This window comes from Telopea speciosissima, chromosome 7 (genome assembly GCF_018873765.1).
Source record: "Telopea speciosissima isolate NSW1024214 ecotype Mountain lineage chromosome 7, Tspe_v1, whole genome shotgun sequence".
Classification (NCBI taxonomy): Eukaryota; Viridiplantae; Streptophyta; class Magnoliopsida; order Proteales; family Proteaceae; genus Telopea; species Telopea speciosissima.
In genome coordinates this window covers 11,431,102-11,454,745 of record NC_057922.1, presented here as the reverse complement: position 1 = coordinate 11,454,745, position 23,644 = coordinate 11,431,102, and the positions used below count along the sequence as shown (strand labels likewise).

Here is a 23,644-nt window from a genome sequence, read left to right as displayed (position 1 = left end):
TCGATCCGAGAACCGAGTGGGCCGAGCAGGAAATTGGGCCGACCCCATATCCGATAAGTCACCCGACAAAGCCTGGTTTGAGCGAGCTGGCCGTAGCCGAGGCCGAGATTATACGAGTCAGCCACTCCTAGCCGACCTCATGGCCGAGATCGACCTCCTCCCGGCCGACCTCCATTGCCGACCCCACGGGCCGACCTCGTAGGCCGAGCCCTCCTCCATGGAGGCACTCATAGCACCCCACCGGGGATCTCCGGCCACGTCGGACATCCCGAGAATCACGGGATAAGGACTGAGCCACGATCCCAGCCGCAACACGAATCACACTCTACATGGACTCTTACCTTAATAAGAGTCCGACCCGAAAATAACTCTCCACTCAGCTCTACGCGAGAGAACCTTCCGAAAGAAGGACTCCTACCATACTAGGACTCTCCCACCGTCCTCATCTCCTCCTTACTCTATAAATACCTGTATGGAGCTCTATTCGACATCTTGCTTTTTAATACCAGCGATTCTGTTGTCGCGTTGAAGACCCGACTTGAGCATCGGAGAGTCCTAGGCCGGAGCCACACCGGCCCTCTTGCGCTCATTGTTTGGTTTTTGCAGTTCATCCACAACCAACTACCGGAGGTTTTCACACGCAATGATTTGGCGCTGTTTGTGGGAACGACATCGCAAGCATCGTCGCTTCGCCAATTCCTAGAACAATAATAATGGTGCATACGAGGTCGTGGCAGCATGGCTCTACTTCCCGTACGAGGAGCCGCAACCCGTTGTGCCGACGAGACGATCACCGCCCCGAAGCCTCTCGGTAGGGGATAAACAGAAGACCCCTAGAGCAAGGTGGTGCGCAGCCCATCACAGCACCATTCCACCTCGAAAGCGGGAATGGAGGAGGTGCACTAACCACGGCCGCGGCTAGCCAGGCAGGCCGAGCCAAGTTTGGACGGGAATGTCTTACCTCACCGCCACCCTTGCTGAGAGTTTGGACCCGAAGCCCCGGCAAATAATCAACGAGTTATGGATTTGCAGTGCAGATGCTCCACACCAACGAGATGTTGCGCGCCTTCATGAACCGAGATGGCCCGAGGCGGGCGATGGGTCGCCCGCGGCCTCGGTCCCTCCACTCCGCCCGCGGCCGAAAGAAACTTGCAAGCAAAATGGTGGCCGGCGTAGGGCCGAGCCGAGTCGGGCTGCGTCTTCGCACCCGTCTCGTCGAAGACTCCACCTCCGCGCCCGAGAGGCGCTCGACGGGGTGAACAAGAACATCGCCAAAGCCCGCGAACAGGCGGGAAATTGAACCAGCCTGGCTCAGAGCAAGGAGGTCGGTATTTTCTGGACGGATCGGGAGGACGAACACGAGGATATTCCGAGAACAAAGGAAAGACCCGGTTGAAAGGCGCGCGCCGAGACACGGACAAGGATCGCGTCATACTCCCGGCGTGAGCTCACCTCCCCGAGAAGAACAGGGGAGCCCCAGGGTCCAACTTCCAAGAAGAAAAAGAACAAGGAAGGTTGGTGAGGACCGAGCCGACTGAATGGCCGACTACAACCGGACGACCGACCATATCAACCCCGGGCCGAGGAGCCGGTTGGCGAGCACTGAAACCGAGATGGAGAAGCGGCTACGAGATTTGGCGAGCAAGTGGAGGGGTTGAAGAAACAAGCGACCCGGATGCCTACTCTTTGGTCGGGCGTCACCCTTATCCTCCCGAGATCATGACCGCGCCGCTACCACACGGTTTCAAACCTCCCCCGTTCGACAGGTATGGCGGGACGACCGACCCAACAGATCACATCAACTACTTTAATGCGGTGATGACCATGTACGGGGGTACCGAGATCGTTTCTTGCCGAGCCTTCCCTGCATCCCTCAAGGGCGCGGCGACCTCATGGTTTTCATGGTTGCCGCCGAATTCCATAAAAGCTTCGCTCAACTCGTCGAGCCTTTGTCACGCGCTGCAGTAGTATGAAACATAAGAAGACCACGGTCAACCTCCTCGGCGTGAAGCAAAGGCCCGACGAGTCGATCCTAGCATTCGTCTCCGCTTCAACAAGGAATCCTTAGATATCAAGGATTTGGATGAGGCCACGCCCATACGGCTATGAGCAACGGATTGGCCGACATGGACCTTATCAAGGACTTGGCCCTGAAGCCGACAAGAAACCTGGCCGAGCTCTTGGAGAGGTGCAACGAGTTCGCAAATATGGCCGAGGTCCTCCAAGCCCTGGAAGGGCAACAAAGGTCGTACCGACAAGAAAAAGGCCGACAACAGCGATCCGAAGAGAAGACAAAAGGCCAAGGACGGATCGCCGAGCCGACGTCGGATCGAGCTCGAGCCCTGACTACACGCCATTGAATGCATCTCGCAAGGAGATCCTCGATGCAAATACAAGATGGGGGTACATCCGCCAACCCCGACCGATGCAAGCGGGTCATCTCGGAATCCCAACAAATATTGCCAATTCCACAAGGACATCGGTCACGACATCAAGATTGTTATCACCGAAAAGAGAAATCGAAGAGTCGATAAAAGCGGGCCACTAAGCGATATGTCAAAGGAGGCCGAGAAGATCGTGGAGGTCGGCGCCGATGACCGAGATCAAAGAAGAGCCGAGCCTAAGGCCGAAAACAAAGCAGTTGAAAGAGACGATGACAAGGTCCGAGCCGAGAAGGAGGAGGACGAATCCGGGCCGAGCAATGACAAGGAGCCCCCATATACACTATCCTCGGGGCCCGGCAAGAGAGTACTAGAAAGGCTAAGGCAAACGCCGCTTCGTCGGAGTAGCCGAGATGCCCGCCAAGAAACTCAAGCCGGCGGTGACGATCTCCTTCACGAAGCCGACCTCGAAGGTATAAGTTTACCTCATGACGATGCTTTAGTGGTGCGGTAGAAATTGCGACAGACATCGCACACCGTGTATTGGTCGATACCGCGCATCCGTGGACCTTATGTCATTGGAAGCGCATCGACAATTTGGCTTCGCGACGAGCGCTTAAGCCCGAAGGAACCTCGCTTCACGTGTTCTCGGGAGAGGCCGCGACTATCAAGGGCTCGATCGATCTACTAGTCACACGGGCAAGCTCCCGCAAGCGGCGATCCAAGTCAAATTCATGGTGGTACGGCGGTAGTGGCTTTCAACGCCATACTCGGCCGTCCGTCATTGACGCCCTCCAAGCCATCATCTCCCCAACTCACTTGAAGATGAAGTTCCCCACCGAGAACGGTGTCGCGAGGTCCGAGGCGACCAAAGAAGGCACGAGAGTGCTACGCTACCTTCGCAAGCAAAACAAGGGTAATGTTCGAGGAATGGCCATGTGCGTCGAACATCTCCCGAGGATCAGCGGGATGAGCTTATCGAGAGAAGAGGGCGACCCGTGGAAGACCTGACCCCACTTCATCTCGGAAGATGACCCACCAAGGTGGTCCAATCGGATCACTACTAAATAAAGATCAAAGAAGGCGGCTCGGAGTTTTCTTAAAAGCGAACGCCGATGTCTTCGCCTCGGTCGGCGGACATGTCGGGCATACCCGGACATATAGCCGAGCACCGACTCCATATGGATCCGGTCGGAAACCAATCCGGCAGTAAGAGAAGGAACTACGCACTTGATCGGCAAACCGCAATCAAAGAAGAGGTGGAGAAGCTTCGCCGATCGGATTCATCCGAGAAGAGAAATTCCCGACCTGGTTGGCTAACGTCGTCATGGTCCCTAAACCGAATCGAAGTGGAGAATGTGTGTCGACTACACCGACCTCAACAAAGCCTCGCCCAAAAGATGAGTACCCACTACCTCGGATTGACCTCTTGATCGACGCCACGCAGGTCACGAGATGCCGAGTTTCATGGATGCGTCTCGGCTACAACCAAATCATGATGCATGAGGAGGACGAGTCGTACATGGCCTTCCGAACTGACCAAGAGAATTTCTGCTACAAGGTCATGCCGTTCGGATTGAAGAATGCCGGAGCGACATACCAGCGCCTCGTGAACTATATATTCCGCGAGCAGATCGGAAAGAACATGGAAGTCTACTTGGACGACATGTTGGTGAAAAGTTTGAAGGCCGAGCACCACTTGGCCGACTGGAAGAAGCCTTCGGCGTATTGAGGAAGAACCAGATGAAGCTGAATCCCGCCAAGTGTGCATTCGGGCGTAACCTCTGGGAAAGTTCCTCGGCCATGGTCTCTGTCGAGGCATCGAAGCCAATCCGACAAAAATCGGAGCCATCCAAGAGATGAGTCCTCCAAGGACGATCCGAGAAGTACAAAGGCTAAACGGACGTGTGGCGGCGTTGGCGCGATTCATGTCGAGATCGGGCAACAAGTGCCTACCGTTCTTTAAGGCCCTAAAGAATATCCGGAACCAAAAGATTTTATCTGGTCATCCGAATGCCAAGAAGCTTTTGAAGAGTCAAGAAATATTTGGAGAACCCGCCTCTTCTCACCGACTGAACCAAAAAGAGGAACTTCAAGTCTACTTAGCCACTCCCGTAGCGGTCGGTGCGGTGTTGATCGAGGAAGAGAGTCGAACTCAAAGGCCGATATACTATATCACCACGTTCTTGTTGATGCCGAGACAAGGTATTCGGGTTCGAGAAAGTAGCATTCGCCCTAATCACGGCTGCAAGGAAACTAAGGCCGTACTTCCAAGCCCATCCGATCGTGGTGTCGACCGACCAGCCACTCAAAAAGATATTACACAAACCCGACGCCGGGCGGCTGATTTCCGGCGGTTGAGCTAAGTGAATACGATATAAGCTATCGACCAGGACGGCGATAAAAGGACAAGCCCTGGCCGACTTCATTGCGAATGCACGGGGCCCGAGCATGAGGTTGGAGAAGAAAAGACAATCGAGGAGGTCGGGGCTACGGCCGACCCGACTTGGACCATGAATGTTGACGGCTCAAGCAATTCCGGAGGAAGCGGGGCCGGCCCTAATACTTGTAAGCCCCGAAGGCTTCTCGGTCCAATATGCCCTAAGGTTCAAGTTTTCCGCCTCAAACAATGAGGCCGAGTATGAAGCCCTTCTAGCTGGACTTCGAGTCGGCAAAGCTATGGACATAAAGCGGTTGAAGGTGCGAGGAGACTCCCAACTCGTGGTCAACCAGGTCAACGGAGACTACGAGGCAAAAGACGAAAGGATGATAGCATACCGGTCGAGCCCGAGATCTGATCTCCGAGCTCAAACACTTCGAGATGACTCGAATACCGAGACAAGAGAATGCCGCGGACTCTTTATCTAGGTTGGCGAGGCCGACCTCCAATATCCGAGCGGTCAAGATACATAGAAATATTGGAGAAACCATCCTTACAAGAAGAAAGCATAAAGCACATTGAAGAGGATGGGCCGACTGGTTGGACCCCATTGTCAACTACTTGGAAAATGACTCGCTCCCGGGAATCGAGACGAAGCAAGGAAGGTCAAGATCCGATCTTCCAAGTACTCAATGATCGACGGAGTACTCTACAAAGGGTAATCTCGGCCCCTCTTCTCCGATGTCTGGGACCGAAGGGGCCGAGTATGCTTTAGCCGAGGTGCATGAGGGAATATGCGGGAGTCACATGGGCGGCCGAGCTCTTGCATACAAGATACTTCGGCAAGGATTCTATTGGCCAAGAATGCAAGAAGAGGCCATGAAATACGTGAAGACGTGTGAGAAGTGCCAACTGCTCGCGCCAATCCCAAGCCGATCAAACAAAATTAACCTTAATGCGAGCCCAATCCCATTCGCTATGTGGGGAATGGACATTCTTGGAGATTTCACCCGGCATCGGAAACAGAAAATACGTAGTAGTGGCGATCGATTACTTCACCAAGTGGGTCGAGGCCGAGCCTCTTGCCACCATCATCGAGAAGAACATGGAAAAATTTTTCCGAGATAAGGTCATCTACCGGTTCGGCTACACGAAAGTTCTCATCACCGATAATGGCGCGCAATTCAACAACCCGGCCTTCCGAGAATTTTGCGAGCACTTCCACATTGACTTCCGACCCATCTCGGTAGCTCATCCACAAGCAAATGGACAAGTAGAAGTGTCCAACCGAACATTACTTCCGGCATTAAGAGGAGGTTGGATGAGGCCAGGGGGAGATGGGTGGAAGAACTCCCAAGCGTCCTATGGGCATATCGGACGACCGTAAGAACTCCAACCGGGAGAGTCCATTTCGCCGCTTATGGGACCGAAGCCCTCGCATCGGTTGAAGTTATGGCTTCATCATACCGAGTGCTCAACTTCGATGAGAAGACCTATGAAGATGGGCTGCGAGCCAATCTGGACTTCCTCGATGAAGTCCGAGAAAATGCCCTACTCCAAACGCACGTACAACGAGAGAAACGGCAAGCTACTATGATTCAAGAGTCAAAGAGCGGCATTTTCGTCAAGGGGACCTTGTTCTCGTAAAACTCAGGCGCATCCCAGAGGCAACAAGGAAAATTAGCACCAAATCGGGAAGGCCGTACATAGTCTCCAAGCAAATTCGCCCGGCACATATCGCTGCAGACTCAGGGCAAGAAGGTACCGAGACCTTGAACTCGGAAAATTTGAAAAAGTTTTTTCAATAATTGAACATGTTTGTATTCGGTTTCGGTTCCGACATTTGATTCAATAAAGTCTTTTCTCCAACACTCAACGTATTGCAAGCTCCCAAGTCGAAGTCATAAGACCGGTCCTCATAGACCAGGCCGACATCAAAGACCGACCCTCATAGTCGGCAGCCAAGTCATAAGACCGGTCCTCATAGACCGGCCGACATCAAAGACCGACCCTCATAGGTCGGCGGCCAAAAGTCATAAGACCGGTCCTCATGAGACAGGCCGACATCAAAGACCGACCCTCCTAGGTCGGCAACCGAGTCATAAGACCGGTCCTCATGACCAGGCCGACATCCAAGACCGACCCTCATAGGTCGGCAGCCAAGTCATAAGACCGGTCCTCATAGACCAGGCCGACATCAATGACCGATACTCATAGCTCGTCAGCCAAGTCGTAAGACCTGTCCAAAAAGACATGGCCGACCTCTCAAGGGCCGACATTCCTATTTGGCCGAGCCTAACGAAGTACTAAACCACGCTAAGGCATTAGGCTCGCCAAGAAGGATATTCGGCCACGCGCGTGCGCTTATATGATAGCCTCTCCAATCGGATCAAGGGAAAGGCGAATTAACAACCAAAGCGAAGATCGCATTGACCGCCGACAACGTTGGGCATGGATAAAAAGAGACGAGTTCCTAAGCTCGGTTAGTGAAACGACTCGGCAGCTGCCACAAACAAAACAGAATACGCAAGGAACAATCGCCGAGGGTGCCAAGTTCAAATACTTAGACAAATTTTGACAAATATAAGTTGTTTTATTCATTGTAAGCCGACTGATCGGCACGGTTACAAAAAGGGCAGCTCGGCCCCACACACACACACCAAAAAAAATTAAAAATTAAAAAAAAAAAAATTTTTACATCTCCGCCTCCTCGGCGTGGGACTTGGAGGCACCCTCGGAGGCGTCCACGGTGTTGGGCTCGCAGCGGGTCTTGAGGTCCGGCTCCCGGAGGGGACGACGTCGGCTGAAGCAGTGCCTCAGGGCCGAGCTTGGGTGACCTCGGCTCCCTCCTCATCTCCCATCTCCCCGCAAAAGTAGTCGCATCATCGTCAAAGCGGGAGAGATTGAGATCGGATACGCGCCTTGATCTCGGCCAAAAGCTCACTCGGCTGCTTCAAAACCTTCGGCGAAGGGAGGCTTCCCGATCTCGTGCGATATCGGCGTACTCCTCCGATTGGAGATAGTCGCTAATCGCCGCGCTCCGCGCCGTGGCGAGATCTTCCTTGGCCTTCTCCTTCACCTCGGCGAGCCGAGCCTGCGAGCTGGACCTTCTCTCTCTGCCCGCCACCTCGGCTGAGAGCTCTCCACTTCGGCCTCGGGCGGTGAGCTTCTCTTGGGTCTCCCGACTCCTCCGAGCGGCATCACAGGCGTCTGATAAGCCTTCTTGCCTTGGACGTCCAAGGAATAGTTCTCGGTCGAGAGCCGCTCGAAGCGGACATGGTCTCCACTGCTTTGGCGAACCCCTACAAAAAAGCATGAGAACAAAAAATCGGGATAAACTACACATATCGATCATAGGCAAGAGCCGACAAGGAAACTTACCATGTTGAAGTCTTGAAATAGGGTGGAGAGGAGCTCAGGGTCGGACGGCGCCTCAGCTTCTCCTTGTCGGTGGGAGCCGACCTGCATCCAGCCATTCCTTGGCGTGAGTGGCCGCGTCAAGGCCGAGTCCCCGGAAGAGGCGCCGGAGTCGGCCTCACGGGACGTTGTTGGCGAAGCCCTCCCGGGGCGTATCGGGAGATGTTGGTGGGAGAGGCCACGGGCGGAAGGCCGCCACTCGTCAGGTTAACCGAGAGCTTTTGGCGTTTGATGTCCCTCGGCGGGCTCCTCTCGCCTTTTTGGCCTTTCCCCTTCCTAGGGACCCGGCTTGACCCGTGTTCTTCTCGGCCTCCAGACCGACCACCGCGTCCGATGGTCCCGGCATCACCCCCTTTCCTTGGAGGCCTTGGAGGACTCGCCCAGGGTCTCTTCTCGTCATTCTTCTTCTTCCTATCCGCGATAATCTCGGCCCTCGCGAGCGTGTCCATTGGAGGAATGTGGCCGACCACTGCAAAGAGAAACCGAAAACATAGGAAACAAGTCGAAAAAGGAAAAGAAAACTAAGTTAAGGGGTCGGCTCGGATAACGGGATAAGCTCGGAGGGTTCCTACCAGGGGTCATATGCCAACTCGAAGAAACCCCTCGTCCGAAGTGGAGAACATCGAAGGGCGGACGCCGGGGATCGGTCGAGCGAGGTCATCTCGTTCTCGGTCAGGGGTAGTACTCTATTTACATAGTTCAGATTCAACTCCTTCCACTCGGTTCGGAGAGGGCATTGTGGGAATGGAAGCGAAGAAAAACGGGGCTTCCAATACTTGTTGAAGGTCGGCGTGCCGACCGAAACTTGTGACCGCCTAGAGCCGCACTCTTCCCGATCGGCGGCAAATAATACCACCCCTTCTCGGGAGACTTCTTCGGAAGAAGAGCCGAGAGAAAAGCGCCACGCTCGCACCTCGGCCCATCTCGCAAAACAGGCGTAGAAGCCATAGACGGCCAGCCAGAGTTCGGCACTAGCCGGCCAGGAGACAGTGGAAGTGGTCCAAGATCTCGGTCCACCAGCCGAGAACGGGAGCCGAACGCATACTTGAAGGGCGTCTCGTGCAGAGCCACCTCGCGGGCTGATGAAGCGGGCCATCTCCCCGGGATTAGGAACTCGGAGCTGAATGTCCTCGGGGATGGCGTAGGTCGTCCTCGGATAGTCGAGGTCGGCCTCCGTGATTGTGCTCGGGCAGTGCCGCACCTTGCCTTCCTCGGGCTCGGGCGTCGGTGGACGAGCTTACCGAGCCAACCCCATCTCGGACGAATCTCCTCGCTTGATTCCTCATCGATGAGGACGACCCGGAGTTCTCGGCCCGATCTGCGGGCGTGGATTGGGCCGCGTGGTCAAACTCCATGGGTAACGGGGCTCGGCCACCTCGGCCTGGACGAAGCTCCACTACATCGGGCTCGTCGAGGTCGAGCCCAACAGTCTATGGTGGGAGAGCGGACGGGAGTTCTCGGCTCGGACTCGCGCCCTCTGCCGCCCAGCGGCGATTCGCCCATAGGACTACTACCAACCCGACATACTGGGGCGAGAAGACTTACTGGTTGAAGAAGAGTTGAGTGAACGAAACGACGGCCGAGTCGATCACGAACGAAGCTTGGCCGAGTCGATCACGCAGCGAGCAAATGACGAGATCTGCCGAGTTGACGGTTCCAAACTTGCGAGAAGTCAATAACTTAGAGCAATGAAGAATGAATAGTTAGGAGTCGCCTATTTATAATCCTTGGGTTTCATCGATCCAACGGCCGACCGAGCTCAGATGATCCAACGGCCCGGATCGAAGGACGTTTAATTCCCGAGCCCGCCATATGACTACTGGCGTGGCACGGACACCCAACCGTCAAATCGTGCAACGTCAAATCCGCATCAATAAATAATCTCGCCCAACCGCAAGAATCTTCCCGACAAGGGCCAGAAATTTCACTCATCAACGCCGAGCCGACACCGATGAGTGGGGGCTGTGATGAGGCATAAAACACCCCACCTATCGAGGCTGCCACGTGGCCGACCCGACCTCGTCCAGGAACCGAGTGGGCCGAGCAGAAATTGGGCCGACCCCATATCCGATAAGTCACACGACAAAGCCTTGGTTTGAGAGAGCGGCCGATGGCGAGGCCGAGATTATCTGAGTCGGCCAGGACTCCTAGCCGACCTCATGGCCGAGATCGACCTCCTCCCGGCCGACCTCCATTGTCGACCCCACGGGCCGACCTAGTAGGCCGAGCCCTCCTCCATGGAGGCACTCATAGCACCCCACGGGGATCTCCGCCACGTCGGCCATCCCGAGAATCACGGGATAAGGACCGAGCCACGATCCCGTGCAACACGGAATCACACTCTACATGGACTCTTACCTTAATAAGAGTCCGAGGCCAAAAATAACTCTCCACTCCGCTCTACGCAGAGAACCTTCCGAAAGAAGGACTCCTACCATACTAGGACTCTCCCGGCCGTCTCATCTCCTCCTTACTCTATAAATACCCAGGTATGGAGCTCTATTCGACATCTTGCTTTTTAATACGCAGTTACGCTGTCGCGTTGAAGACCTGACTTGAGCATCGGAGAGTCCTAGGCCGGAGCCACACCGGCCCTCTTGCGCTCATTGTTTGGTTTTTGCAGGTTCATCCACGGGCGAACCAACTACCGGAGGTTTTCACACGCAACAGTATCATTGACCAAAATGTTATTTTCATTCAAGCCAATAGTGCAATCACTTTTGAGTTCGGAATGAGGTACCTGGTTATTCTTTCAAAAACAGAAGATTTGGGAAGAATGAAGACAACTCAAGCTCTAGATCTCGACACCGGGGAAGAGAAGCATGAAAAATCGGAAGAAGTTAAGTCACAGAATAGGGGAGCAGTTGAGGGGATGGACCTGGGCCGGCAGGGAACTGGAGGAGATAATTTTCCGGAATTACACCATCCATCCTTTTATTTTACTTTTGATTTTGAATTTGATATGGGAAAACACTAACCAGTGTGTCAACTAAAGCCAGTTATCCCAGTCCTGAATATCAATAAAAGCAAAATTCTAAATCACAATTCCAGGATGCTCCATTTTTTATACAAATGTCAAGAGAACAAGATTCTTTATACAAGAAACACTTTTAAGGTACTGATGACAACAAACTTATCAATCACAATTAATAATAGAAGGGTTCTAACCAAAATAAAAATTCTGCACAAACAGGGGAAAGATACGATACATACATGTTTTAAAAAATTGTTATATCCAGAATTTATCCTTGCTTCCTCTATCGGTTGCTCCTATGGATCGATCACTTGCAGGTTGGCTTCCAGTGGAGGCCCGAAGCTGCCGTAAGCTCTCGCGGATAGCATCGAAAGAGGGCTTTCCACTCTTGCCGCTTCCAGGTCCATCGTTCCCTTCTTCGCTCTTTGCAATAACACTTTTCTTGTAGAGGTCCTGAAATGAGATAGCTTGAGAAGATGAGGACTAAGACATCTCGTTGGGTGGAGGAGCAGCTGATCTGAGACGATATTCAGCGAGGTTTTTGCGGATTTCTTCCAGAGAAGTGATCTTTGAAGGTTTCTGAGGAGTGAATGAAGGAGTTTCCTTTTGAGGAAATTGAGAAATCCTTCAAGGAGGTGAAGATTCCTTCAGACTGGCTTTGACGTCACTGAAATACGATGAAAATGAAGGAGTGGATGGAGATGGGGACTCCTCCTTGCCTTCCCCGCCATTATGTTCTGAAGATGAAGTCGATGATAAAGAAGAAAATAATTGAACGAAGCTATGGTTCGGTCAAGTCTATATTTGTATCCCCATTGCAGTGCCAATGTGCCATTGAGTAAATGAAAGACAAAAGAAAACACGGCCGTGGACTGCAAGGCGAAAAGGCTCCTGTCCTGCAGTGGCGGGAGCTGGAGCGTCCAGCCCAGCAAAACCGCAGCAAAAACAGGGGTGGGGTGGTCATTTCACAGGTGGGTCCCACCTAGGCCCCACATGTGAAATGACCACCCCACCCCCTATTTTCAGGTGGTTTTGCTGGGCTGGACACTCCAGCTCCCGCCACTGCAGGACAGGAGCCAAATCCACTGCAAGGTGCAACGAGGGAAGAAAGGTGACGGTACACGTCTCTGGTTCCGGGTTCGGCTGTTGGAAGTCGGACCCGGATCCTCTTTAGTGCGGCAGGAAGTCCCACACACTGACACACAGGTATTGGATCGGATTCGGGTCCTCTGTAGCGCACCATCCGACGGTCTGCAGCGCGCAGGCACGCAGCCCAACGCACAGGTGGGTTGTTGGGCTGTGGACCCATGCATTACAGACCGTCGGATGTGTGTTACACACTGTGTCACGCTACAAAGGAGCCCCGGCTACGTGTCAGGTGCTCTGGCCGTCCAATGTGCACCGAACACCCTGCCGGGCCACAGAGGAGCCCCATCCCTGGGAGTCTGGGACAAAAGAGAAATGTTAGGCAACAAATTACAATACAGACGTACAGTAGCATGGTTTAAGACATGCGGCATGGTTTAAGACATGCGGCATGGTTTAAGACATGCGGCATGTTGCCAGCATAAGAAGAGGAATTTAGCTCGTCTCCAGGAGCCCAGCACGCCCAGGGTGCTGCCAGCCGTTGAGCTGTGCCGCACACATCCCTAGGCATGTGCTGAGATATGTGGGGCACAGCTCAGCCCGTGAGCCCAAGCCCAAGCCCAAAGCCCAACCTAAAGTCTGCTGTAAAATTTCAGGGTTAGGGCTGGGCCAGGGTTAGGATTTTCAAGTCCAGGGTCTGGCCATGGTGGCTTGGGCTCATATTGAGGGTGTAAATTTTGAACCCGAAACGGTAACCAGACCAAAACCGGTCTGTTAGGAACTGGATCTAACCACCCCAATAGCTTATTGGTCCGGTTCTGGATCTATTGATAAGTTATTGGTTCGATTCCGGATCTACCAATTAAGAACCGGTGGAATCGATAGAAGTAAAATAAATTCACAGCCTAACCTTAATTCTTAAGACTCAAGGTCCTGAGAGCTAAGGTTAAACCCTTTTCTTTTTTAAGTTTTTCAATTCTGACTGGTAACACTTGTGTCATAAACTATTTTACCAAAGATTTGGCTGTAAATTTTTAAGGTTCATATAGGAATGTTGTCTTGAGAACATACCTTAAAATAATCCAAACTTATGAGGGTGGTGGTGTTCCTACTTATTAATTAATACCAAACAAGAGGTAATATTGACTAGTTATGTGATTTGAGAAAAAAACAATGAATCATATCTCAAGTGATTGAAATTAGTGGTTTATTATAATCATAATATTTTTAAATATACGTAGTATACATGTGTTAGGGATTTTTTTTTTAAAAATTTGATTGGACTGCTTGGAACTATTTAGGAGCCGGAACCAGAGCCGGCCCACCTATTAGTTAATGGTCCTAGATCTCAAGATTGGAACCAATTAACTTATTGGTCTAGTTCTTGTCCTAACCCCTTAGGACTATAATCGTTAAGGAACCGGACCAATTGACACCCCTAGCCTAGCTTGATCTGACTATATATAAGTATATATAAGGAAGGGGTTTGACGTCAGGCTGTGTGGCCCATGTGACAGTGTAGGAGCTAATGGGAGTGCGTGCTCGGGCATCCAAGGGAAGGGATGGGATGGTTATTTCACTTTCCCGTGTAAGATGGCGTAGGGTGCATTGTTGGGCAGCATTCTTCACGTGTGATTTCTTCTCTCATTTATTTTCTTTTTACCCTCCCCCCCCCCGGAAAATTATCTCCTCCAGTTTGCTGACTGGCCCAGTTCCCCAGTTCCTCTAATAGGGGGATGGTGGACCCCACCCGGGCAGAGTGTTTGGGCATGGGTAGAGAGGACATTTCAGCCCCCCTTTGTTAGAGGAACTGGGGAACTGGGCCGGGCAGCCAACTGGAGGCGATAAAGATCCCCCCCCCCTCCACTTCTCCTGCTGGGGTTTCATTTTGGTCTTCGTTATCTTGGTAAGAATTTGTTGCAGTTTGTTGAGCCTAGCTACATAGGGTTAAGGTTCCAAATCCCTTTTAATTGGGCCTCATCTGTAACAAGTAATATTAAGTCGTATTTTCCACAATTAAGCAAGTAAAACCGATGTGTTCCATGGTTTTGTTCTCCCCTAAGCCACTTAGAGAAGGAAGCATAGAAAAATAGGGCTCGAATTATGCATGTTTCTATGGTTTCTAACGATTAATAGATTAATATATATTTATTGAGCGAATATGGTGTTTTGGCAAGTATTTAGGTATTTTACTATAAATATGAGATCACAAATTGGGAAGAAGATCTATGCCAAGTCGCATGGAGTTTGCACCCAGACAGAAGATCACGCAAAATTATTGCTCCACCCTGTGAAAACAAAAGTCTCATCCATGTTGATGCTCCTACTCGAGCTCTCAACCGCAATGGCTAAACAGCCTGGTAGCAATCTCTTGACCTCACAAAATTTATCATGTTAGGAAATTTTATTTCTTTATAGCTTGTGATTTAACATGTTTTTTTTTTTTTTTTTTTTAATAAATATAGATTAAACATGTTATTATTGATGATTAATTTGTTCTTTTATCGTTGAAGTTATTATTATTTTACAAAAAAAAATATGAAAAGTCATTTTTTGTCTAGGAGCGTAAGTCCCATACATATGCGAGACCCAATCAACACCTCCCATTCGATTCAATCCTTTAGGGGGCATGAAGATCATTTTATATGGAAGGGGTGCTACATTTCCGAACAGAAACCATTTTCCCAAAAATTAAGTAAGAACATGTTCCTGCCTGGATTTCTATCCATCTTATACAACATAACAACCTCAGGTATGTTTTTCTGTTTTTATTATTTTATATAGCAAATATTGTACTTAATTTTCAATCATTTTTAACAAATTTCACCATTTTTCTACTTACCAAATCAAGTCTTAATTAATTTTGATATATGGATCATCTTTGTTGATTGTGGTAGGTCTTAATCTTTGACAAGGCTGGTAGGCTTTGAATTTGGATCATCTACGATGCAGCTGCCCGTCTTGCTTGTGCTGCGTAGATATAGGATCGCATGCAAAGATCGCCTTTGAGCGCCTTGCCCGAGTGGGGGTAAAGCGATCTTTACACACGACCCTATATCTACGCAGCACAGAAAGAACGGACAACTGCGCTGCAGACGATTTGCATCCGGTAGGCTCTTGGATATGCGGTTTAAAAAGCATATAATTTCCATTATGTATCGGTTACCAAAGCCTCCTAGAAATTTTCATTAAAATTTTTGTTTTTGTAAAGAACTGGTCGTTTTTTCAGCTGCCCAACATCTGAAGCAGTTGAACAGCTCTCCGAAATAGTGCTGAATAATCCTGTGAGGGTTGAAATTCGAGTTGACTTTGGCGAAAAAAAAAATCGAGTTGATACCTTCAGAACAATTAAACTTGTCCAAAACACCCTTAACCCTTAATATTGAGGTATATGTTGTTTTATTTTATTGAACCAATTCTTTTTTGCTTCTTTACTATGGGTATCCAGTTTAAACTGAAATTTTGTCCTCTCAAGCGTGGTGTACTCCATCCGATAGTGGCTAAGAACATGTTTTTAGATTTAAAAAATAGATAGGTGTATTGTCCATCGTCGGATGCACTTTAAGGTGTACTAGGTAGTGCACCGCACTTGAGAGGATAAAGATCATTTAAACTGTCCATTTTGTAACTATAGTATATCTTATAGACTCTATGTTTGAAAGTCCGACCTTTTTCTCTATCTCATACTAGATTGTCTCAACCATTATGTGGAAGTTGTGAAGCAAAGGGCACATATTGTAGATTGAAGAACACCAAAAGGACTGGACCTGAAACCGAATGCTTTGACCTTCTCAATTATTCTTCAACACCAGATTTGGTACATATTATGAGTTCTACCCAAGTCCCTAACAATTATGGTCTCTAGGTACTTAAGTGTCCAAATAATGTTTCAAATATTGTTTAAAATAATATTAGCCATCCGTGTAACAACAAAAGGTAATGTTTCAAAAAAAAAAAAAAATCATAAGATAAATCTAAATCATCTATTTTGATGGATTATTTAATCTAAGTCGTCTATTCCCACTCAAAATTGGGAGAGTGCACAACAATCTCTAAAATACTAGTACACATACATAGATGTAAATGGGCTGTGTGCAAATAAAAAAGAGAGTATTTGGTTGATTTAGATTTTGAAATTTGACATGTGGCTATAGGCTATGTTTTCTTTATTCGATGGTTGAAATGGACATATGATCTGTCCACGTGGTAGCATAGATGTCTTTGACATTTGACAAAAATAACAAACCATTGTAATAATAATTATTCAAAAAGGGGAAAAGAACTCTGTCCGAGAGTGTGGCCTTAGCCAATGCACCCATGAGTTTATCTCTCTCCTCCCCATATGAAAATACAACTTTGCCCCCTTGTTTTGAGAAGGAGAGAGATAAACACATGGGAGTGTTGGCGTAAGTCATACTCCTGGATAGAAAACTACTTCCCATTCAATAAATAAGTGAAATTATGGTCCTTCATCTTTATGTGGATCCCACACTTTTAAGAAAATGAAGGATAATTGAAGTATGGGAAAATGGGGGAAGGGTTGTAGGCTACGCCTAGAGACGGTGGGGGCTATGAAAGGTGGAAATTCCACCCCCAAGATGCCACCGCGTGGTCTCATTGGTTGTCCTGTGCCTGTGGCCCTTGCACTCCCATACATTCTCCCTTCAAGTATAGAGTATAGACTATAGAGTGCTTTTGTTTTGTTTTGGTTTTTTTAATCTGAAGGATGAATTTTATCAAAACGATAGAAATTTATTAATTTCCGTTTTATTATCATAAATTAATGAAAGGAGTTTTCCTTCACCCACGGTCAAGGGATGACGATTCGGATGGTGTGCACTGGGTATCAGGAAACGGTATAGGGGTATTATCGATTTTTCGTTCATCTATATTAATTGTAAAAAGTTGAAACTCATATAAAGATAGAATTGGTTGATGTCTTCAGCGACACACATATCCGAACCTTTTAGGTACTTTTAATTTCTTTAAATATTTATTCAGAAACATTAACTGCCAAAAAGCAATTTACCTCAAGTGTTTCAATTGATTGGTAGAAAGTGTTTTACTCTCATAGGAAGGAAAACTACTTTCTCTCATACTAGAATTAGTTAAAGATAAAATACTTGCAGTACAATAGTTGTTTTACAACCAATCAAAATCCATTGGATGGTCAATTGTCCAACTTTTTATGGTCTTTAGATATCTACATGGTTTATACTTTACACGTACATCCTCCATTAGTACAGTGGGTCCTCAACCCAAATACGACACGTGGCAAGCTGATGTCCTTTTATATGGAGCCGATGTTTTGTGTGTGAACTCTGAACAAGATAGTGCCGTACAATAAAAACACTGTAGTGCTAACACGCACCGAAAGGATATCTTAACACGCACGTACCTTTTAATCATGCCGCGTGGATCCAAACTCGCGCGTGTGAACTAACTCTAATCTTCGCTGGTCACGTGCGAGAAGTAGCAGTCAGACACCCACACTCACTCCCTATTTTTTTTTCCCCGGAGGAAAAAGGAATGGAATACACATTCTATTTTCTGTGACTTCTATCGCACAATTTTACCTGCCGAGAATCGAGAGAGCGTTGAAAAAGACATTTTCGTCTACTGCGTTGGTTGTATGTCCGTTGGATTGGAATATCTTCATACTTCAATTCCAAAAATATCTTATTTATTTTAATCGTCATTTTGAGATCCTTAATCGTAACGAAGATTCCAATCGGAGCATCCGAACGCGCGACTCATACTAACGTGGTCACAGATCCGAGACATGTATTACATCACAGCTTAACCCTAACTCGTAAGTCCTAAGGCAGCGAAAGAGGCAAGGCGGTCAGTGCCACGTTTCAGAATGTGGGACCCAGAAGGTAATAGAGTCATTAGAGAGTGGATGTGGGGGCATCATCTACTCCAAGTCTCTCCATAGTCCCTACAGTGCAACGCCACACAATATACAAACCGGAAAACCGGATGTACCTAAACTCATTCTATAAAACCAACAGGTTTTCTTCGCCACCATATTTTTTCGCTTTGGGCTTCTCAGTTTTCACTCCGCTTTTCCTCTCCTTTCTTTTCTCTCCGTATCTCTGTCTCGATCTCTATCTCTGTGTGCGTGTTGGTGTGGAAGATGGGAGAGAACGAGTGGATTACAGATGCTATGACGGACGATTGGCTGGTGGTGGAAGTGCTGATGCGGCTCCGCCAGCCGGAAGAACATGCGTCGCTGCCGACAAAGAGATTGGTGTCTGTGTTGCCTGAGTGGGGATTGAGACAACCACGGTCGAGGCAGATTCTGCGATGCAGTAGCGTTCAGGTGAAGAAGGATGGGGAGTCAAGGAGAGCCAGCCCGACGACGCCTCTCTCTTGGAGTGGTGGTACGTCTTTTAGCGGTAGCGGTGCTGTCGATGGTTACGAAGAGTGCAGCCATCCTGTCAAGGGCTCAAGCGGCGTTAGATCTAAGGTTAACTTCTCTTTTCTTTTGTTGTTTCTTTCTTCTCCTATTTTCTTTCTCTCTGTGTTGCCGGATCTCAAAGATTCCGAGTTTTAATCCTTTTGTCGAAAGAGGTTTGGTGGTTGGTGCTAGTTATTGTTCTGTTGTCCACCGACTGGAGCCTCGTTGTTCTTTGTTTCTTTCGGAAATTTTTTATTTTTTTTGGATTTTTTATTTCTTTTCTCGTTTCTTAACGATGAAGCCCCTCGAACGGTAGAGTTAACTCGGAATTCTTTGTGAAGCGAGAGGGACCTGTTTTCCGATCACCAGTCGCGGTGCCTCGGTTCTTTTCTGTAACTTTTCTTTCCTTTTCTCTCCGTTTCCAACGAGGTACATGCGCTTTTACCGCTAAAAACTTGTCGATTTCTGGAGCGTTTCCGTAAAGTTACCGAACAGATCGGCCATGACTTTCCTCCTGCTCCTCGTTGGCCATTCTTCTTGGCTTCCTAGTTGTCTCCTTCTATCTACTTTAACTCTCCATTCTAACCTTGTGAACCAATGGATTTATCACCTTGAATTCTCCGGGTCAAAAAACGCAGAGGGTTCTGAAATGTCTCAGTCACGTTTTTCGTCGCCTGTTTTTGGTCACCTGTCATCCCTAGTTTCCTTTTTTGGTCTTTGAAAGGTTGTTTCAATGACCGATATACCCCTTCCGAAACACCGAAAATGCTCCGCCACTACAGAAGGGCATTATTGTCAAAAGACGGAACTTGGTCATAACTCATAACCGAGTGGCGAGTATCCGGAAAGTGTTCAGGAACCTCCAGGTCGTCGTCACGGTCTAGGGTTGTGAAATCCAATTGTACTTTTTTTTTGCTGGCGAAAATGACCAAACTGCCTACTCCAGAGTCAAAATCCTTTTTATAAGTCGGTCACTGGGAAGGGCCTTTTCGTCACAAAAAAAGTGGGTGGGGTTGTTGTTCAAGATAAATCTATATTCTCGGTGGCGTGATGTCGTGTGTTTGTGAATTCTAACCCCCTCCCCCCCCCCCCCCCCCCAAAAAACAAAGAATGTGACTTGTGAGGAGGGGGGTGGTGCACTCGTGCGTGTGTGTGGCTTAGGTGGTCCCCACCAAGAAGGGGTGTTGGCAGCAAAGAGAAAAGGGAGGAAAGCACGGAGGGAACGGAGCGTTGGGTGTTAGGTCTGCGTTTGGTTTGGTGTATTGTTGTTAGTGGAAATTTGAAAGGTGCTCTTGATGAATTGATGTTTGTTATGGGAGAGAGAGAGAGAGGAATCAGAAAACATTGTTTTTGTGCAGATGTGGTTGGTTTGGTGTTCTTATGCGTCTCTGACTCGGGCCCTATGCCCCTTCCTATCCTGTTAATGTCCCTTGCTTTGTCAGCTTGCCCAGCTTTTATTGTCTTATAAATTAAAAAAAGAATTTGTTTCACCTCTGTGGAAGTGTGGATCGGACATGGGAGAAGAACCAGGTTAACTGTTTGCAGGCGAGCATCTCGAGGAGGGAGCGGATCGATGGGATTAATTTGGGATCTGGCGAGCAAGTTGTGGTTGATTTGATGATTGGAACAGATATGGTTAGATCTGGTTCAACCCGTTGGGATTTTTCTATTCTAGTAAATTTATTCTTTTTAACTAGTTTTTATTGTATGAAGTATGAAGTGGGGAAGATAGTATTGGTTGAAGGGGTCCCACGTGACCTTTTGCAAAGTAATGGATTCTTGTGGTTCATCTACAGTTGTGGATTGGGAGTTATATTTGGTGGTGGTTTTTTTTTTTTATTATTTAATGGGTGGGGTTGGGGAAGGGAAGGGAAGGGAAGGGGAAGAAGATATCGATCTTTTGAGCTCGAAGATTGAGGATAGATGGATGACGTAGGCTATATGCTCGGTGGGTTCCACTTGATGTGATCACATGATTTCCATCGGATTGGAATAAGTAACGGGACCCTTGATACAGATGTTCTCATCTGACGGCTGTCAGAGGTGGTTTTGCATGAAGACTCGGTTACGTTCAATTTTATTCGATTCTGGGATGTGGGTTTGTGTCAGTGATCCTTTTTGTCCATCAATCTCGGTACTCTAATAACTGAATTACCCACTTGGAAGTTTATTCACAAGGATTTTGGATCTGATCATCCCAAATTATTATTATTATTATTTTATTTTATTTTTTTTTTTTTTATTTTTATTTTTTTTTGGGATTGGATCCCAATTTTGTTTCTTATTTGAATCAGATGGATGGAACAAATTCCCTGATTTAGCCCTTATATTCAATTAAATGCTTATTGACTGTGAAAATGTTCCTCTTTCTAGTAATTAATGTCTTAATTTTGCCTCGGTTACATATATTGAGCTCATTGAATTTATTAATTAAGCAATATTGATATTTTTTCAGGTTATTTCTACGAGTGTAACTGCCGGAAGAAGGTCAAGGAAAAAGAAGGTACTTTACATCATTTTATAACGACCTCTATGGTACAAGCTGGGAAGAACCCAAAATTCGCCGTGAATCCTTCCTTTACAGATTTTCTACGCCAGAATGTTAATTTTTTTGATAATCACAAATGATATGATGCATTGGGTGGTTATCAGGTTACATTCTGGCATTGAAGATCTCATTCGGTTCTTCTGGCCTAGTGCCTTTGATTGTTTTTATTTTCAATTAGATTTTAGTGTACTAAAGGAATTGCATTAATTGTTAACAGACATTTGCGGAACTTAAGGAGGAAGAAAGTTTGTTGCTGAAGGAAAGTATAAATTTGAAGAAGGTACGTTTATACAGTATCTGTGACTCAGTAAGCATTGTTTTCGATTCTGAGATATCACCGATTGACACTTGCATTTCTTGAGCAGGAGCTAGAGACACTCAGGGCCGACTTTGAGGAACAGAGGGCCAAAAATGAGACCTTTAAGAGAATGAAGGTGAAAGTCCATCTTCCTTTCGCTTCATTGTACTTAATTCTTCTTTTCACTTTTCTCTTTGTAAAACTTTTTCGCCTAGTTCTTGAGAGCAAGCACACACCATTCTTGTTTTGCCATGAAATTCTTTTCAGCTGCTTTTATCCTCATCAGGTACTTGGTGGAACTACATACGAAATTGGTTATGCTAAAGATTTCAACCCTGTAGGGTGTTCTAGTTCTCCTATAACTGTCAAACTCTTGTGTTTGAAACTTATTGAATTGTCTGCACTTCTTGAATTCTTTTGTGTGAGAACTTTTTAGTTGAGTAATCCTTTTCCAGTTCTTGTATGTTCCATCGAAGAAGTGTAATCCTCTGTTTCACTAGTCACAACAAATTAAAATCTGATGGGACATCTTGGAATCTGTTGCTAACAAGAATTTCCTTTTTGGCAGCTTGATTTGCAGCTCCAATCAGGAAAAGATGCAGCCACCTCTGTTGACTTGATGGATGCAGCAGATTGTGAAGTACCTGATCAGACAGAGGCTAATTCGGTGGATTACTCCCATTTGAACTTTCCGAAACATGACGAGTGTGATGAACGTGACGCTGTAGCATGCCCATCTTCCGATTCTGATTCTCGCAGGATAGAAGAGAAGGATGCTTCTGCCCTTATGGCCAATAATTTTTTTGTGTTACCCGATCTTAACCTGCCTTTGGAAGAAGACTCAAACTCTGAGTTATTATATGGATTAAGCTGAGGAAGAGAAGTTTTTTTATGGATCTTCTCCAGCTCTGCTTTTGCAATTAAAGCTGGTGCATTTGATAAGGCGGCTCAATATCAGTAATTGCTACTTCGCTCAGTAAAAGATGATGGTTTAACCATATTGGGCGAGCATAACTGTACATATAAAGAGTCGTCATGGAGAAGGTACTGAGGGTAGTGTAGAGACCCTAACGATTAGTTTATAGATAGATAGATTCTTTTCTTTTTTTCCATTCAGGTTTCTACATTCGTCCACAATTCTTTGGGGCTAACCCTCATTACTTCCCTTTTTTCTGTCTCCTTTTCTCGGAATATTTTACAGATAAAAGTGTAATTAATAGTGGAGGATCAGATCTTGAGTATCTGTTTATGGGAACACTTGGAATCCAGTTTGGCAATTTTGTTCTTCACTTTCTAGTTTTCTTAACCTGGTTGATTTTATCTCGGACTCTTGTCAAGTGTGTTAAACCCTATTTTAATGTCTAACAGGCTGTGGGGAGGGTTGAAGGGAGGAAGGCGTGTGAAATTGTCAATCATCAAGTATAAGGCTTGATGGACCTGGGTCTTGATTATGAATTACGACGTGGGCCCATCGACCATACTCCTGTCCGTCCTCCTCAATTGAAGGGGACCATATCAAACCCGTGAAATTACAGGGTAGGAGCTTTGGTGGTTGGATGGAAAATAACTAAGCTAGCAAAACTGGTGCTTCTGGCCTTGAGACTTCTTGTGAGTGAGGTACGGCAGAGGAGCAAGTCAATTAGCTTGCGTCGGGTGGGCCCTATGGTCTCTCTTCCCATCACTGGTGTTATCCGTACTGGATTTCTTGGGTTAGGGCACTGGCGAGCCACACTGGATTGGATTATAACGGCATGGACGAGGTCGAGGTGGGTTCGATACTTGGATTGGCCACCGATGTCCAGAATTCCACGCAAATTCAACAATTCTAGGCGTTGGATCAATGCAATATCAACCATTAGATCGATGAGTATAGAACCAACTGTCACCCATTGCGTGACAGTTGGAATTTTAGCATTAGTTTAGCACTCCAGAAGTCTAAACTCTAAACCCCACAAAGATGCGGGTCACAGCACATGTGATAGAGCAGTCACTTTGGATTGGGCGAGACTCAATATTTGAACGGGGAGATAAGTAAAGCCTAACTCCTAGATGGGAGAGAGATTCCTATTACGTGAAGAAGAGCTTTTTTGCTTTTGTACTTTTGTACTTTTTCGGGGTTTGGTAACAACCTGTTTGACTTTTGACTAGGTAAAGGAA

General features: G+C 47.6%; 1 protein-coding gene across 1 annotated transcript; it reads left to right on the top strand.

Annotated features, from left to right (window-relative positions):
- Positions 1-18,260: 18,260 nt before the first annotated feature.
- Positions 18,261-22,790, top strand: LOC122667011. The gene is made up of 5 exons (XM_043863156.1): positions 18,261-18,710; positions 21,097-21,144; positions 21,407-21,469; positions 21,555-21,623; positions 22,056-22,790. Exons 1-5 carry the CDS (start codon positions 18,378-18,380, stop codon positions 22,359-22,361), a joined length of 819 nt encoding a protein of 272 aa, XP_043719091.1. The 5' UTR covers positions 18,261-18,377; the 3' UTR covers positions 22,362-22,790.
- Positions 22,791-23,644: the final 854 nt, after the last annotated feature.